This window comes from Achroia grisella, unplaced genomic scaffold (assembly GCF_030625045.1).
Source record: "Achroia grisella isolate CSIRO2021 unplaced genomic scaffold, CSIRO_AGI_Agris_v1 utg511, whole genome shotgun sequence".
Lineage (NCBI taxonomy): Eukaryota > Metazoa > Arthropoda > Insecta > Lepidoptera > Pyralidae > Achroia > Achroia grisella.
Window position 1 is genome coordinate 1,942,130 of NW_026712905.1, and position 16,474 is coordinate 1,958,603.

Genomic DNA, 16,474 nt, shown 5'->3' on the forward strand with positions numbered 1-16,474 from the left:
AATCGAACCCGCGACCATCGGACGTAAAGCGGTGTGCTAGACCGCTATGCCACCAAGGTCGTCAAATTATGAATTATGAAACTATAATGTGTAAGTAAGATAGAAAAGATATCAATAAAACATGTATTAGGTTACAGTGCCATAGCGTTGAATAGGGATCTGTTCCAGGGAGGTAGGTAACCTTAGGACGGAGAAGAATGTCTTAGAGGTTTTCTTGCGGTGAGTAATACTGCTACTATCTTTCTAAAATTAATCATCTGTAACAATAATATAGAAAGCAACATCAAATGAAAGTGCTTGTATGAATATACAACACAACCTACTTCCATTCTGCTTCACACTTATATAAAGACATTCTATAAACAGTTGCAAGTTCTTCTAAGAAATCATTATAATACACAATGTCTATTAAGAAACTACTATCGGCTCTCGAAAACCCTGATCATCCATTACTTGGTCCAACTCTAAAAGGTCTTAATTTATGGGGACTGTGCCAATCAGCTGGATGGACCTCTGTAGCATACAATATTATACACATATCCGCCATATTATTCGTAATTAGTCAATATATTGAACTCTGGTACATACGATCAGACCTGCCATCAGCTCTTCGTAACCTTTCTGTTTCTATGCTCAGTACAGTCTGCGTAGTAAAAGCTTCTACTTTCGTATATTGGCAACACGATTGGAGAGACATAATGAATTTTGTATCTGCATTAGAAATATATCAAATTTCTAAGAACGATAAAGCAGTGAATTCCATTATCAAGAAGTACACACAGTATTCTAGAAGAATTACGTACGTCTATTGGTTTTTGGTTATTTCAACTGTCCTAACATTGATTTTGGCACCTTTGATTAGCATCTTGTCATCACCTGAGGATAGAGTAAAAATTAAAAATAATACAAAATCATATCCAGAAATAATGAGTTCTTGGGCGCCTTTTGACAAATCAAGAGGTCCTGGTTATATTGTTATAACTATTGAACATGTTTTGATATGTTTTTACGGTGGAGGTATTGTAGCGAATTATGATACTAATGCATTTGTGTTAATGTCTTTTATTGCTGGGCAAATGAAAATTATAAGGCAGAATTGTGAACGACTGTTCGAAGGAAGAGATACTAGTCACGATGTAATATTAAGAAGAATTGCATGTTGTTATCACCATCATATTTCTTTGGTCAAGTAATATTTTTTTTTTACTATTTTAGTATATTAAGAATTTTATGACTATATAATGTATAATTATATATTTCATGATTAATAGATAACACTATTAATATTGTATTGGATATTTAAATTAAAGGAAATCCAATGCTCATAAATGACACTAGTATATTTTTAGAAAAGCATAGTAAGTGCAAAACCATCGCCATTATACTTACAAGATTACTGATTATATATATTATAATATATTTAATAATAATTTGGACTCTATAATTTAGTAATTTCCTTTTTTGTACAATGATTGGCAAACAAGCATATGGTGTATCTGATAGTAAATCGTTACTGTAGCTTATAAATGAATTAATATACATTACTATTTGGGTGTCACACATGCGTTGCAGATCCTTAGGAAACTTAATATAGCCATCTAGAAGAACCACATGCTCTAGTCTCGCGAGAAAACCACGATAGGTAGTTCATTCCAAAATGTAAGTGTACGCGGGAGGAAGCTCCTGAAACCGCACTGTCTGATACCATTTAGGTTCCAGCGTGTGGGGATAAATTGCCTGTTGATGGCGAGCGGTACGATGGTAGAAGGTAGCCATGAGCATCATGTCGAATAATTAATATATGATACTGAATAATTATTGAGTAGAAATTGTAGTTAAAATCACTAAATGATTGTATATGTTTTTATTTCCAGGTTTGCAAAAGTATTCAATGATTTATTGTCACCAGTGATGTTCTTGTACGTAGTTATATGTTCTCTGATGATCTGCGCCAGTGCAATTCAACTAACTATGGTATTAATAACTTACTCTACATTTAGACTAGCGTCCCGCCGCGACTTCGCACGGGTAGTAGAATTTATACACCAAAAATGCATTACTAATGTACATGAAACCCACATAAATATCCGTTCAGTAATTTTCGAGATTATTCTGAGCATACAGACAGATGCGATGGGTGAGGTTTGTTTTATAATATGTAGAGATAATCAATGTCGGTCAGTAGGTATTATCAATCCTCCAAAGGTAAATATCTCTATATAATTAAAATATATTGGTTATAATTATCGTCAAAAGTATTGTACTGTAATATTTATAGTAGTACTAGGCTTAGTTATTTTAAATTTTCGTCTTTTGTACACAATTTTAAAATAGTTAGTCGGATCTGTACATGGATAATTTTATGGTAAATAAGGGTATTTAAATCTCTCGACGTTTCGACTAGGTTCCACTAGCCGTAGTTACACACTAACTAAAGTACAGTGATATTAATTTCGGTAGGTGTAAACAGTTTTTTCATCATACATCACTAGACTGTCCAATGAAAGACCTCGCAATACCGCACTCATGGTAGAAGTCAACTAATAACCACGGTTAGTGTAATCTAGTCGAAACATCGACGGTGGTAAATATGGTAAAAAAACTAATTTCATTATATTAGATAATAAAATTATTCGTTTTAAGACCTGATTAATTATATGAATCACTAACCTTTTCTACAATAATGTACTCGTATTTCCTTTTAAAAAGTCAAGATATAATTGATGTGTACATTTATTAAAATACAAGCATTAGTTAAATATATAAGAAATTGTAATAGTTAGTAAAATCGTATTATTATAACGACTATACTAATAAAATGTCAATATTTTAGAAAAACACAACAAACATGCAAAAGATATGGATATCAGAATATCTTATGTCACTCATAACCCAACTATTTATGTATTGTTGGCATAGTAATGAAGTTTTAGATATGGTGAGTATAGTAATACTTTTAAAGAGTTAAATTCGTATATCAAAGTTCGGGGTAGACTGTATGTTGTAGTTTATTCAAGTAATAAGAAAAAAGACTGGGTAAACGGAGAAAAATATATATTAATTTAGACTACTGACATAACAGAATAGAAAGAAGGAATTGAAGTATCAAAAACAAGAATGTAATATAAAAAAACTATAAATTCAAATACAAATTTAGAATATAAAATATTTCTTCATTAGCCAGTTACACTTTACAAAGTCGATTTGCGTGAGCACCTATCTCTGAACCGAAATGCAAACATCGTGTTTCTGTTGAAGAGTTATAATAGAATTGACCGTGATAGTCAGAATGACATGGCGTCTTAATTCTTCTAGAATTGGTAATTCATGACAACCATTGCTTATATAGGGGTGGTAACCCCTTATATAGGGGTGGTAGCCCCTATATAAGCGATGGTTCGTTAGGGCACAGATAACATAATATTACATAATTAGGGATTGTATAGTCCCATCTAGAGATCCTAGAATGCAAGTGACCGATGGATGGTGGAACTGTGACATACCCACCACTGCTTCGATAGTGATGGTCTTGGTGATCAAGCCTTACTTTTGATGGTCGCGGGTTCGATTCCTCCCTCCATGTAAACATTAAAATTCATTATTATTTATATTTGTCTGGGTGTTTTCTATGTATATTATATATTTACAAAAATAATGATTTAAGTATTTGTAACAGTTCTCTAGTATCCATAACACAATCTAAATAACTTGAGATTGGATAGCGCTGTGTGAATTGTCCAGGGATATTTTTCTTATTATTGCCTCTTTAATGGACTGTCTAGGTTATGTAATGTGTTTTTATTGAAATTGTTCAGAGCAAGAAGGTTGACCAGGGTATTTATAAAAGTGACTGGTGGTCGAGCAACTTGCGTATGCGACGGAATATACTGTTACTGGGTGGTCAGCTCCGGAAGACAGTAATCTTCACAGCAGGACCGTTTGCTGTTCTCAGCTTATCCACATTTATTGCAGTAGGTTTCTCTGTGTATACTGTAATAATTAGAAATCCATTATCTTTAAAGTAATTATTCTATTTACTCTAATAATATTCACTAATTATAAGAAGGGGATCTATCCGACTTACCTATATATAGAGATATATACCAATAGAGTACAAATTAGGCGGTGAAATTACAGGATAAGAGACATCTTGGTCCTTCGAAATGGCAACGTATGAGAAGTGTCATGTTAACATGATATTCATAGTGCTGTTCATGTATATAGGCGACGGTTACAACTTACCATCAGGTGGTACCCTTATATTATTTTATAAACGCTCTTTAAAAATCTTATATTACTAACATTATAAATGTGAAAGTTTGTGAGTATGAATGGATGGATGAATGTTTGTTACAATTTCACGTAAAAACTACTAAACGGATTTTGATTAATATGCTTATACATCAGAAAAAACAACTATGATTTAAAAGAAATATAATGTAAATTCAAGTAACAGTGATGAAAATGAAGTTTCGCGGGTCAGATAGTAATAAAAATAATTAAAAGACAAGCACAATTAACATACATATTTTACTCAGGATTCACACAAAATTTGTATTGTGCGAGAGTCGAACTTGTAATCATCATAAATAAAGTGGTATGCAAAATCGTTAAACCATCCAGAATGTAGAGAAGAATAAATATATAGTTACGTATAGAATTGAGGGTTGCATACTTGAGAATATCCGAACAATACATGCTGTGAATCTAGGAGCCACCTTCTGAATCGGCGGGCACCGACGACCCAATTGCTTAATGAGAGTTTCTTTAGATGTCACGTGAAACTGTGATATGAGGTGCTAGCAGAATCCGCTGACTTTGCTCACGTTAATTAGCAAACGAAGTAACTTATCTCTTAATCTAGGATATGATTAATCTAATTAAGACTCTAGAATATAAATTGATTTATGTTCTATCGGTTTAGCACTCCGTCTTCCGACGGTCGTGTGTTCGATCCTCGCATTATACAAAAATTTATATTCATTAGTATGATTGTTTGTATCGATTGGGATCGATGTTTTTTTATTATTTTCAGATAAAGAAAAAATTCAGTGTATTCTATCAGTTGAAAGCATTCATAACACTACTCTAGCTGTTTTGGGACTAAATGGCGCTGTGTGAATTGTCCTGATATATTGTAATCTATTTTTGAAAATATATAAAATTTTTCAAAACAACTAGACGATTTATGAACACTGGCATATTTATGATAATATTACGATGATAATATATAATTTTTTATTATTTTCAGATATTGAAAGGATCTTACAGTTATTACACTATCCTGAGTGAGAAAGCAGACTAAAGTCTACATGCTGTTTTGTTCTACAAATGACCTGAATTTCTGCGTATTAAAAACATCTCGAAAATATATAAAATCACAAAACACATGGCTATTCTCTATGACACTCGCATTTGCCAATTCACTTGTAATGATTTAAATAATTACTTAATAATTATTGCGGCTAAGCAACTATTATTCAATAATGAAGCATAAATTTATTAAGCAATTTTCACATAGCATTATTTATTTTATGACCACATCGAAGAGTATAACCTATTACGAAGCAAGTAGTATCAATTTCCACCGTTTTTGTTATTATAAACTGGTTTCTAAATTCGAATTGGAGGATAATGATATTTATTTATTATACATTACATTTCGGGTTATACAATATATTTAATAAATGTTTTTTATAACTGCATATTCCTTGAAACTTTGTCGTATTATATCTATATAAAAATCTATATAAAATTACAAGCATGGTACTGTATCTCTTACATATTATATTACTATTTAAAATCATGTTTTTTGATGTCCTATTGTCCAGTTGCTCACTTTATCTAATGAGTGTTCTAACTGTATTTATTTTTATTATACAGAAAAGACGACAATACTTTTAGAGCATAAATAATATGTAATCATATCTGAATTTCTAAGTGATAAATTAATAAAGGATATAAATGAATTTTAATTTAATAATTTGAATAATATTTCCTACCCTTATAATTATAATACGAATAGAAAATTGAATTAACAAATGAATAAGCGGCTGAGCTAAATATCCATTTGTAATTGAATTATATCCCAAAATAACTCCTCATTAATATGATATTCAAGTAATCTGAAAATAAAATATCACTCATTATTTTATGTTAATGAATTTTATTTGCAATTTCCAATATTTAATTTTGGAATAAGGTCACGTGTCGCTTATTCATCGGCACGTACGATTGTGGTCGCTAAACCGGATCAAACTGAATTAATCTAGCAACTGATGATTCCTGAAATGTCATGAGATCCTAGTATTGCAGAATTTATTATTATTACTACTACTACTACTACTACTACTACTACTACTAATTTATACTGTTTTATTACACATAAACTATAATTAACTTAACTATAAAGCGAAGTGAGTGAGTCAGTCTGTATATTTGCGATAATTTCAAAGACTAGTGAGTGGATTTATATACGGTATTCATTCATCAACAGAGTGATTTCTAAGACAGGTTTAGGTGTATAATTGATAGATTGATGTGAAACTGGGGCGAGTTACAAGTACATAAATAATAAAATGAAAGGAATTTGGAGCAGTTATTTCTTCATTAGCAATCATTATGCTTTTTAAAATTCTACTAAACTCTTATTGTATGTATAATAGGATAATTTTGTAATCCCAAATCGTTGTGATATCATGTATGTCATGTATTCTAATATGTATAAATTTAAAAAGATATAAATAAATAAAATATAATAGATATTTCATAACTATAATATAACAACTATTTTTATACCTTTTTTTATACATATATGTTTTTTTATAATATTATATTGTTTCTATATGAGATAAGACAGTTTAATACATAATATTCTACAACTATACCGGTACCGTTTTCTTTAGCTCGTCGTCTTGGTCTCCATCCTTCACAACAATAGTAATTAATTTCAAATTATATAATTATATCCTATGGATGTTACTACTAGCTATATCAGAGAGTACAGGCGTCATCAAATTTTTTACTAAATAAATAATAGATTTATTTCTATTACTTTTATTTAACCTGTGGCGGATGGACTGTATTAAGGCTGGTTTAAAATGAGACACATTCCTAGGTGAGGTAAAATATGTGTATTCAGCTAGCTAGCAAAAACGAAAAGACCAGGGATACGGCCTTAGAAAACAATGGGTATGTGAAAACAGAACATAAAAATATATGATTAAAAAGGTTTCCTTAGGCAACATAACCTATGTGATAACAAAATATTTTATAAAAATTTATAATTTCTCTAGAAATATTTTCTTGAAACCTTAACATAACAGATAAATAGACAATTTTCGCCTCGTTATGGTTTTATGATTTTATTATAATATAAAGAAGGTAATAAATTCTAAACAAAAATAATATCCGTTCAAGTTCTTTGCGTAATATTGAATCAAGACCCTAACTTTTATGGAGTAAATCAGACTCTACTTCATTATACCCGTAATAATGTGCCAGCTGGCTCAATAAATGAGCCTAATAAATGTGGACCATCAGAGGACTAAGTAAATAAAGTAAGTAAATATTACTTACCAGTTACGACGTATGTATGTACAGCTTCAGAATGTGCCCACGAGTTTGTTTATTAAAAAAATATTCTTTGCAAACAATAAAGTCATTAAGTATGTTGTTACTAATAATATGTTGGTATGTTTCGCGGTTACATGTATATGTAAATAAATTTTGATATAATTGAAGAAAAGTTTATGACTAAATCAAATTTCTTGCCAGTTCTTCTAGATTTCTTCTAAATTTCCTGAACTGTACAAAAAAAAAGTAGAACAAAAAATCAATAATAAGTATTTTGCATATAGTTACATGAATATATACTTGACAAAATATGGACTTGAAGTCCACTGAACACGATGTCCACTTAACTTAGAATTATATTTCATCAAATAGTATTTTAATTTGTACTGTTCCATAGTAAAAAGTAGAAGGTAATATATGAATGCTTCAGTCAAGAAGTTTTTTTAGAATTCCATTGCCGATTCGTCGAGTTCGTTACTTTGTTTTCGTTTTGTCAGGCGTCCATGGTCTACAATAACTATTTACCTTTTTAGCCATTATGGTATAAAAAAAATCTTGTATGTTTTTTAAAGACCCATTCACTACTCTTACTACACTACACTTATTCAGTTAGACAAGTTGATATTAACCTATATTGTCATTAATTAATATTATTACTCTATGTCTAAATTTAACAAAGAATATTTAAGACGTGAATGAAGTGAAAACCGCTCATTTATTAAGACGAGTATCATTTACTTTAAAAGCATTTGTACAATTAATTCAATAGTATCTCTCACAAAATTTCCTTCTTATAAATGGGTACCGAACATTTTCTCAAGATAATATTTGAATGAACACTCCCATTTACTTAAGTGTTTTCCTCAGCCTTAATTTAATTGCTAAAATACCTATTTAGATTTCATGAATAGTTCGAATATTTAAGTACAATTCCAACACATTTATTTACAACAACAGCAGTTCGAATTTCAAATTGTTAATTTAACTCGCATTTATGTTATAAATTGAAATGTAATGTATAATACAATAAATATTATTATCCTCCAATTCCAATTTAGAAACCGGTGTATAATAACAGAAACGATGGAAATTAATCCTATTTACCTCGTCGTAAGTTGTAGTTTTCCATGAGATTATAAATAAATAAGTCTTCATTTAGAATTTAGGTAATATTATGATAAAATATGTACTTATTTATTCAATTTCTAAAATATGTTCTGATAAGAGTGTTCGTGTTTTTATAATTTTTTTACGTGAATTTTATTAATATTTTTTTAAAGTATTGTACTTGTACAATAATATTTTATTAAAATTTACAGCTTCTTAATAATTATTAAGTAATTATTTCATAATTTACAAGTGAACAGACAATGCCAAGTCGTTTGTAATTTTTTATCTTTTGTTCAAGATATTTTTAAAAAGCAGGAATTAATTATATTTATTTTAGAAGCTGCGCAAAACAGTATGTAGACCTTACTCATATTATTACACATAACTATAAGACCCTTTTAATACCTGAAAGTAATAAAACCATTTAGTTGTTTAAAATTTTTGCATGCAAAGATAGATTATATCAAGAGATAGTATATTTTTTATGCTATATAATGCGATTGAAGTCGAGGGATGCTGCTAGTACCTAATATCAAAGAGATTTTCCTGACATCTAAAAAAACTCTCGTTAAACAATTGGGTCGCCGGTGCCAGCCGATTCAGAAGGTGGCTTCTTGACACAGCACGTTTTGTTCAGATATTCTCAACTATGCAACCCTAAATTCTGGTTTCGTACTACTATTTATTTCGTCATTTATTTATTCTTCTCTCTAGAATAGAGATTAAGTACAAAGCCTTATTTACGCTGATCGCAGTCTCGATTAAAAAGTTCTCGCAAAATACAAACATTTTTATTCTGATGAATACACTATACATTTATATTACTGATGTAAAATTGTTTGTGTTAATGTGTTCTCTTTTAAATTACGTGTATTATGTATGTATTTATAAAACGATTTATTTAAGTATTTCTATTCTTATGTACTGGCTATTCGCCCCGGCTTCGCATGGGTATACATGTATTATATATATATATATATAAACCTTTACTCTATCTATTAAAAAAAACCCGCTTCAAAATCAGTTTTAAAGATTTAAGCATACATAGGGCCGGACAGACAGCGGCCGCGACTTTGTTTTATACTATGTAATAATGATAAATATTGATGTAGGTTTACTACGTTTGGGACTAGATGGCGTTGTGTGAATTGGTGTTAGTTGATGACTTTCTCTTGTCGTAAATCCGACCAACAGCGACCCACTAATGTACCTTTCATGCGCTCATACGTGACTGGTAAAACCAACTTTATTTATAAAGACTTGGTCGCATTGAGTACATTAAAGTTGTTCAGAATCATTGTACATATAGGTGTAGAAACGCCTCAGACGAGTCTGTAGCGTTTCACGTTCAGACTTCAGACGGTTCTCCTCAGAGTTCTACAACTGTTTGAAAACAGTTGAGCGCCATTAGTGTTAGGTATAACAGCCTTTATTCATTTATTTATTAATTCATAACTTTTATTACATATTCTAAATAATGATTGAAAAATCGATAATAAACAAAATTAAATACAGAGACTGTAGTTGCCACTTTGTTCCTTGGTGAAAGTAATTTAATATTGAAATTTATTACATACTCTGCCGACCCCAAATAATGGGAAAGGCAAGGCAATAATGATGATGATTTATATTTATTATAAACCTTACTAATATTATAAGCGTGGAGTTAATTAATAATAAAACTAACCTTACCTGTACTTGATGTTCTATTATAATTATGCGAGCTACGAATACGTCTATTTTCTATTATTTACAGAAATAGATTTCGTAAAAATCGTTTCCACGGATACCTCTATTACTACTATAAACCTATTTCAGTTGCAAAGCAGCTTGTTTTGTCAGCTGTCTGTCTGTTGAAGAGTGAGATAAGGCAGAAAAATTATAAGTGAAAAGACATAACATCTTATTCCTCAGGAATGGAAATACGTGAGTGGTATCAGAGGTGTCTTGATAACGATGGATTGTCATAGTGCTTGACATGTATGTATATAGGTGATGTTACAACTTGTTATTTATTATATATTACAATTTTAATTACATACAAAAAAAACTAATAATACATAATAAGATTTGAGAATATCAATGCATATATGTATTCTTATATAAGCTACGGATACTACTTATTATTATACGAGTATATTACAATTTTAATTAGATACAAAAGAAAGATCTAATGATACATAATAAGATTTGAGAATATCAATGCATGTATGTATTCTTATATAAGCTACGGTTACTATCTATTATTAGATATTACAATTTTAATTGGATACACAGAAGGATCTAATAACATAACGCCTACAAAATCGAGGGCAACATCTAGTATCGTAAAAATAACGACATAACTAATTTGATTAATTATGAAATAACATGAATATTAATAACAAGGTTTATAATTAATTTATGTTACAATTAATTTATATATATTAATTGTATTATAACAATATTTTATGAAAACATTATTCAATAGTCAGCTGAGTTAACAGCCTTATTTTAAACCTTTAGTGGAAATAGCATTTTATAACAAAAATATGTAAGAAGAACAATATTTGGAAATTAATTAAGTATAGTAGGTATTGTATAAGATACATTATTAAATTAATATATATATATAAGATGTGAGTTAAATCATAAAATTTCAACATATTGTTATTTTCTTCCTTATGATTTTAGAGGGACTTCTCTATTTTATATCATGCATTTGTGAAAATAACGTGTAGAAACTGTATGAAGCCTTCAAAATCTGAAAAAATATATATTGGTTCAGTCAACTCCGAATATTTATCTTATATTATATTATTAATATTTTAAACATTAGTTTGGGAGTATGGATAGGTAGATTGTTTGTAACTCTTTCACGCAGTAACTACTGATTTTAGTAAGAAAATAATAATAATAATAATCTCAGCACAATTCACACAATTCCTATCTATCTAGACCCCAGTTAAGCTAGCTAAAGCTTGTTTTGTAGGTACAAGACAACTGATACAATTACATAGTTTATTTTTTTCGTAAATACATACGTATTATACTTATACAAGACCGATACAAACAATTATAGTCATGAATACAAATGTTTGTACCGTGTGAGGAATCAAACCCGCCACCATATGAAGTAATGCGGTATGCTATATCGCTAGACCACCGAGGTCGTCGTCGAAGTATTAATTCTAGAATCTTGTATCGTATTTCAAATAACTAAGAATAATATGTCAATTTGAAATACAATATATGTATAACTGTGTAATGAACGTTTGAATAATTGTAAATAAAAAACTTACATCTATAAAAGTAGGTACGGATAAAACTGTGAATGGCCCAGCATGCATTATAAATTTCTTTTTTAGTTTTCCAGAGAGTAGTAGAATCTGTTTGCGTGTCTGTACATCACCTTTCCACCAATCACTTCTGTACACTCCACGATCTACGTTTATACTCTGAAAGGGTGTAAAGAATATAAAGAACTAAGAGTCATATATATCTTATACAATAATATGTAATAATACATAATAATTTATTAAAAAAAAACTTTTGCATATACAGAATTTTTAATGTCATAAAATCTTGTGTGTATATTTATATTTCCATCTGACTGTACTGATGGAATAACAGATTAATAAATAAAAAAATCCAAGAAACGGAACAAGGAAGGGAATTGGAGTCACGCAATTTCACCTAAAACCATTAGTCCCTGGTTACAATAGGTAAGCTGACCTGACTCCATTCTCATCTAAATATTCATTTAAGGGTGCCTACCAGTGTGTAATGGATCGGTGGACTATGTGGTTGTCTAAATGATATAAACACGTAGTTTATGATAAAATAATATATTGGAATACAATTGCGAACTATCTTAAAGACAATGAGTGGTACATGCTGATGCGGCTCGAATGCTCAGACGGTAGATGATGTTGTCTTCAGCAGATTACAGGATTATTGGAATTATATATTTTGATTACAGTCTTGAATTTATTGGGCCATACTATTATAAATTACAATTTCAGTGGAGTGAACAAAGGCACGTTGCGTTGATTTTTTAAAGTCTGTACATCGCGGATTTAAATTGGATGGGTGCTCACCCAGAATGCTCACGCTCCAATCAGAACGCTCCTTTTGTTGTTGCTTGTACGCGACAATGAGTAAATAATTAAAATGTATAAAACATGACGTATGTATATAAAGAACTGTTTTGAAAATGTAGATTTAAAAATAATAAAAGTATCAAAGGAATTCGGCTGTTGGTTGCCAACACAGTGTAACATTTAGAGTAGCCTAGTGCATTAGTTCATATATCAAACGGAAATATGTCACAATTGTAATCCCAGATGAGGTAATTAGAGAGTAATTAATGTTGTGGTAAATGCAACACTTGACATGTCCACAATTCGCTTGGTTTATTTTGAATTCAACATGGCAGGGGCTCGCCTACAGTCATTGATTTGATTTCATGTGTTTTATATGTTCTCTTCAACAGAGAGTCAATCAGAAAATTTGACCAACAAACCAACAAAAAAATTTGACAAAACAAGACAAGACAAGTTTTTTACTGTCAGATTTAAACGAACGACCTCTTGGCCGTAGTTCTGGGTAGGATACAACTTTCAAAAAACGGCAGTAAGGTTGGCTATCACCCGCAAATATACTTAAGTAAGTCTTGCATGTATCACAAAGTCATTGATAGTTGACAATGACTATCACTTCTAAGATAACTGTCGTAAAGAAGAATATTTACAAATTTTAATATTAAAAAAAATACAAATGACACTTACTTCGATTAATACTTGATTACCATGCCAGCAGAACAAAAACAATTGAGAAATGAGATAAAATGTATACTGTACTATCCAAAGCTTTTGGGCTGCTGATATATCCGTCTGTATAAGAAAAACGTAAATATTACAATTGTAATATGATATAACATTATAATTAATCGTTTAATCTTAGAGACAGCTATAAAATCGATCATTTATTTTAACTTGAAAATTGAGAATCCCGTTAAAAAATAGTTTCTAAAGGTTAATTTAAACTACAGCCCTAAGTCTTAGGCAGAATTTAATTCATTAATGAAACTAGTCTTTTCATATATGCTAGCATTTATTAGGGGAGCCCTTTGTTCAACAGTGAACGTCTTCCGGGCTGAATTTAATTAAGCGAACATAAGCATAACAAACTAGCTATTAAAATTTAAACAAAAAAGTAAGATACCATATTCGCGGTAGTTCTGAAATTTTAATCCAAAGGAACTGCTTTATTTATGTTCGTTTAAGAGTCGTTATAGAAAGCAAATGCCGAGCCGTGACTTCAGCAAATCGTTTCAAAGTACGCCATGTTTAATATACAACAACCCCACATACCCCATCCGATTCTCTCTGAGGATGAATGACCTTAGGAGAAATTTTCCTTAGGCTAAAAAAGGCTTTATTTTTAGGTAATAACAATGCTTTTTGCATGCTGTATCTTACTTTTTTGTTTTCATATAATATGTCAGCAACTCACCGATGTGAACTGAACTACATTGCAGCATATCATCACTGAACATATCAATACGTATATGTACATCACCGGTGATAATAATGAGTCGTATAATCGATAGATTCTACAAATATGTAAATATATACAATATACTATATTATATTGATATATAGACTATATATAGTTATATAAATTCACCTAAGTGAAGTAGTTTTTGTACATAGTTGTTTATTCTATTCATGCTTTTTAAGCCGTTCTATATATAGTATGTTTGATGAGGCAAAGAAGGTACCTAAGGCATGATAAAGGTACCTTAGTCTTCAGACAATGTCCGTGATGATGTATATACATACATAGGCGACGGTTACCTTTCTATTATGTGGGCTTAGCTTGTATATCATTCAAGTTACATAAAAAAGTCTAGTAATTGTCTACAAGATGGGAGTTTTGTATGTAACTTGTAATGAATATTTTATTTGTGGTACATCTTAGTCCTCCAGAATAGTAACGCATTAGTAGTATCACGGGTGTCATACAATAAAGTAATCCCTAGTGCTGTTTATGTATATAGGCGACGGTTACCGGTTACCATCAAGTGAATCGTTCGCTTATTTGCCATTCTAATAATTAAAAAAAAGCACAAATAATGCATAAATTATAAATAATTTTAGAACATTAGACAATCATTCATATCATAAGAAATTATCATCGTTGCTCTGTGGGGCCCTCTATTTAAGATTGAAGAGGGCTTTTTATTATTTATAGCCTCTATTCAGATCAACGTTGCGTACTAACAATTTTCCTTAACTACCTCTTTTTTATTCTTATTATCATAAGCACACATATTACCCTGGGGATGAACATGTGATGAATTATAGAACTCTACTTTAGTTACCATACAAAGAATTATTTTTACTTACTTTAGTAAAATATTATGTCGCCCATGACAATCCCTTATTGCCTCCAAAATGTTACTTTCCGAGTTGTTATCGCTTGCAAATATTTTAATACACTTTTTGTTTAATATTATTAACTGACCTTTAATAAATGTTAGAACAGTAATAGCAAACATATCACAAGCGCCTATTGCAAGAGCGCCATAAGTGGACATTAGAATATGTATAACACTTGCTATAATGTAACCAGGTTTTTTAGTCTTATCAAATGGAAACCATGAGCTGATTATTTCAGGATACATTTCCGAACTGTCAACATCGACATTATAAACAGCAGATGCGTATTTAATGAGAGGAGTTACTATCATTCCGATATTAGTCGCAAAAACCAGTATCCAATACGTATATGTTACTACTCTGGCATATTTTGTATATTTTTTTATCTCTTTAATAGTATCATCCTCTATTTTGTTCAAATTCGAAATCTCATATGTAGATATTAGATTAACTAACATTTTTAACTTTCCCTGATTTAATGTGAAATGTATATTCTTTGACGCAGATATTACACTTAAAATAGATACTGATATACTGTAAAGCATTTTGTTTATGTCGCTTCGTAAACAATATACCTCGATGATTTCGCTCGTAATAAATGTTACTGCACAAATTACAGCAAGGTTATAAAGCGTATTACGAAGTTTATTACTGTCCCGCCAACAACCACACCAATAAAGACCCTTTAAATTTGGACCCAATAAAGGATGTTCAGAATCTTCGAGTCCTTTAGCAAACGACATAATTTTGCGTAAAAGCATTGCGATGTTCTAGCGAAAACCATTGGGTGATTGGTAGAGGCTATATTCACACGTATTCAACTCTTTTTATACCGAAGTGGATGAGAGTATGCAGTAAGGAACCTTGCAACTTTATAATTAAATTTAAATGATAATTTCAACCTTTAAATATGTATGTATAATATTAAAATACTTATTACATAGAAGAGGGTATTTGCTTTTTTAAATTTTAGGTCATGTTTTTTCGATATATATTTTTTTTAACGTTTTTCATGTGTTAGTGCTGAACTTTCGTTTAAATGACATTAAAGTAATTGATTTGAAGAATAATAGATAACAAACATTCTTTCTCTTCAAATCTACCCGAGATTTGAAGAGAAAGTGTGATCAGTTCATATCTGGGATGTGATTTTCGGAATTATTCCTATTTACCGTCATTAATCAGAAAAAGCCAACGCGAACAGCAAGTTGATTGCACTATAATATACTAAAATATATCTATGATATTTATTTACTTTTTTAACTTATATACATATACTCCTATATAATTGTATAAAATAAAAATAAAATATTTTAATATACATGCTACAATGATGGAGACGATTGACGGTCAAGTAAATTATT

At 30.3% G+C, this 16,474-nt stretch overlaps 2 protein-coding genes across 2 annotated transcripts; one reads left to right on the forward strand and one right to left on the reverse strand.

Annotated features, from left to right (window-relative positions):
• Positions 1–401: 401 nt before the first annotated feature.
• On the forward strand, positions 402–5,305 carry LOC131846405 (odorant receptor Or2-like). The gene is made up of 5 exons (XM_059195688.1): positions 402–1,189; positions 1,875–1,974; positions 2,834–2,938; positions 3,816–3,971; positions 5,252–5,305. Exons 1-5 carry the CDS (start codon positions 402–404, stop codon positions 5,303–5,305), a joined length of 1,203 nt encoding a protein of 400 aa, XP_059051671.1.
• Positions 5,306–11,368: 6,063 nt separating this feature from the next.
• Positions 11,369–15,871, reverse strand: LOC131846489 (odorant receptor Or2-like). The gene is made up of 5 exons (XM_059195808.1): positions 15,078–15,871; positions 14,182–14,281; positions 13,455–13,559; positions 11,967–12,122; positions 11,369–11,428 (listed from the first exon to the last, which is right to left on the reverse strand). The coding sequence occupies exons 1-5, from the start codon at positions 15,869–15,871 to the stop codon at positions 11,369–11,371; spliced, it is 1,215 nt and encodes a 404-aa protein (XP_059051791.1).
• Between the last annotated feature and the right edge of the window lie 603 nt (positions 15,872–16,474).